General features: G+C 68.2%; 1 protein-coding gene across 1 annotated transcript; it reads right to left on the bottom strand.

Annotated features, from left to right (window-relative positions):
* Nucleotides 1-730: 730 nt before the first annotated feature.
* EIF3K (eukaryotic translation initiation factor 3 subunit K) lies at nt 731-2,894 on the bottom strand. The gene is made up of 8 exons (XM_063322195.1): nt 2,740-2,894; nt 1,932-2,030; nt 1,720-1,840; nt 1,482-1,556; nt 1,313-1,379; nt 1,161-1,238; nt 941-1,066; nt 731-840 (listed from the first exon to the last, which is right to left on the bottom strand). Exons 1-8 carry the CDS (start codon nt 2,880-2,882, stop codon nt 809-811), a joined length of 741 nt encoding a protein of 246 aa, XP_063178265.1. The 5' UTR covers nt 2,883-2,894; the 3' UTR covers nt 731-808.
* Nucleotides 2,895-2,939: the final 45 nt, after the last annotated feature.

The following is a 2,939-nucleotide window of genomic DNA, read 5'->3' as shown; positions in this document are numbered from 1 at the left end:
CTCCCGCCGCTCCCGCCGCGCCGCCCGGCCCCGCGCCCCCGCCCGCCGCGCCTTCAGGCCCCGCCCACCAGGGCCTCAGGCCCCGCCCACCGCCCCTCGGCAAGCCTATCGTGCCTCCAAGCCCCGCCCACGGCTTCTAGACACGCCCACTAGGGGCTCGCGGCCCCGCCCACCGCCCTCAGGCCCCGCCCATCGCCCCAGACGCGCCCACTGTGCCTCCAAACCCCGCCCACTGTACTTAGCCCCGCCCACCCGGCCCCCAGGCCCCGCCCACCGGGCCCTAATATGAATGGAGGGGTGTGTGACAGCCTCGTTATAACAATGAGAATAACAATAATTCACTCGCCCTCCATAGCCACGCCCCCAAGCAGCAGGGCCCTCATTAATATTCATGAGCACCACCACCCCACCTCCCCCAGTGTGCGCACAGACTTAACCCCCCCCGCACAGCGAAGTAGGGTCATTAATATGTATGGTGTGGGCGTGGCTATGTAACGAGGGGGCGTGGCCTCTGCAGACAGTGCTCCTCCCACCCACCACACCCCACCCGCACCCAGGCTGACCCAAAGGGGGAAGGGATCTGCCCCCAAAAGGGGAAAAACCGCCCCTTTTTGCCCCCCTAAACTCCCTGGGAGGGCCCGAGGTGCAGCCCCATGGGGGCGGTCACCCCCCAGGACCCCCCCACCACCCCCCCTGCCCCCTAGCACCCCCCCACAGCACCACAGCAACGTGGAGGCTTCGCCTTTACTGGTTAAAAGAGGAGGGGTCAGGGGGGGAACGGGACGATGACTGTAAAACTGGAGGGGGCTCAGAGGGAGGAGGCCATGATGCTGGAGACACCTGCGGGAGAAGGAGCAGAGTGAGAGGGTGGCCCCAGGCTCGGGAGGGGGGGGTTCCCCCAGGCTCAGGACGGGGAGGTCCCCGGCCCCCCGAAACCCACTGTCGAAGTCGATCTTCTCCACGATGTTCTTGGGCTTGATGCTCTCCTCCTGGTTGCAGATGAAGATGCGCCCAGGCTCCGGCTCCGTCCAGCCGTATTTGCTCATCCAAACCTTCAGCTGAGCCTCTGGGGGGGGGTCGCGGAAATAAATAGAGGGGGGGGTTAACCCTCATAACACCCCCTGCACCCCCCTCCCCACCCCCTCCGCTCACCCCCTTACCCGAGAGGTCCCCCAACATCTCCGCCAGCAGCCAGCGGTCGATGTGCTGGTAGGTGATTCCCACCACGTGGCAGATGACTGCGGAAGGAGACCCCACGTCAGCTGCTGGTCCCCCCAAAACCCCCCCAGCCCCCCCCCAAAACCCCCCTCACATTTCCTCACGGAGTCCTCGAAGCCGGTGATCCCATCCAGCAGCTCCATGTTCTCATCCAGAGCTTGCTGCGGAAGGCGGGGGGGTGTTAACAGCCCCGGGGGGGGGGCTGGATGACTCCTCCCGGATTCAGGGTGCGCCCCCCGGGTATGGGAGGGGGCAGAACTCACCCAAAAGGACTGGAAGTGGCAGGTCTCCAGCAGCTCCCCCAGGTAGAGGATTTGCCTGATGGGCCTTTCCTCCTGCTGAGGTCGGGGGCGGTCAAGGGAAACGCGAGGAGAAGGGTCGTCCCCCCCACCTCCGAAGTCCCTAAATTTGGGTGTAACCCCCCCGAGGAGAAGTGTTAGGGGGGTGGGGGTCCCCAAAAGCAGTGCCCCCCCACACACACACACACGTCATGGCGGATACATGGGCCTGGTCGATCATGCACTTGCAGAGAGTGAAGTCGGTGTGGGGGAGGTTGGTCAGGGCCTTCAGCAGGATCTGGGCGGTGACGGTGGTCTGGAAGAAGGCTGGGTTGAACTGGTACCTGGGGGGGGGGTTGAAATGGGGGTGTTGGGAACGGGGGGGGGGTCATGGCCTGTGTCACCCCCCCCCCACCCACCCCATCCCCCCCTCACAGTTTCAGCACGGCCAGGTTGGCCTCCAGGTCGTAGGCGTTCTCCTTGGCCTGCGTCTCCACGTAGCGCTCCAGCGTGGCCAGGTTCTCGGGGTTGTACCTGCGGGGAGAGGCCCACCCCCCCCGGGAACCCCCGTTACCGCCGGTACCGAGCCCTGCCGACCCGTCCCCACCCCAACACTCCATTCCCGGGGGTCCCTCAGCGCTCCGGGGTCCAGCTCCCCCATCACACCCCCCAACCTTCCGCCATCCCCGGCCCACAAACAGCCCCCCCCCCCCGCGCCATTACCGGCCTCCCGGGACCGCTCCACGCTCCACCTGCCCCCCACCAAACCGGGCCTCTCCCGCCCAAACCGGGGTTCCACCCCCCAAACCCGCGTCTCACCCATGGCCCTTCGCCAAAACCGGGCCTCTCCCCCACAAACCGGGGTTCCACCCCCCAAACCGGGGTCTCCCCCTTGGCCCCCCGCCCAAACCGGGCCTCTCCCCCACAAACCGGGGTTCCACCCCCCAAACCGGGGTCTCCCCCTCGGCCCCCCGCCAAAACCGGGCCTCTCCCCCATCAAACCGGGGTCTCCCCCTCGGCCCCCCGCCCAAACCGGGCCTCTCCCCCCCCAAACCGGGGTCTCCCCCTCGGCCCCCCGCCCAAACCGGGCCTCTCCCCCCCCAAACCGGGGTCTCCCCCTCGGCCCCCCGCCAAAACCGGGCCTCTCCCCCCCAAACCGGGCCTTCCCGTCCAAACGGGGGTTCCACCACCCAAACCAGGGCCTGCCGCTCGTCCGTCCCCCCCGTCCCCCCCCAGCCGGTACCGGTCGATGCCCCGCAGGAGTTTGCCCACGTTGGCCCGCATCTGCTCGAAGAGCGCCATGACTCGCGGCGGCGGCGGAAGAAGGACGCCGGGCTCCGGCGGGCGAGGAGACTTCCGCTTCCGGCGCGGCCGCTCGCTGGGCATGACGGGACAGTGGAGGACACACACACACCACCCCCCCCCTCGCCGGGGCGCGCAGGC

The sequence above is a fragment of the Chroicocephalus ridibundus genome, unplaced genomic scaffold (genome assembly GCF_963924245.1).
Source record: "Chroicocephalus ridibundus unplaced genomic scaffold, bChrRid1.1 SCAFFOLD_642, whole genome shotgun sequence".
NCBI lineage: Eukaryota > Metazoa > Chordata > Aves > Charadriiformes > Laridae > Chroicocephalus > Chroicocephalus ridibundus.
The sequence above is the reverse complement of the archived record's forward strand: the minus strand, read 5'-3'. Positions and strand labels throughout refer to the sequence as shown.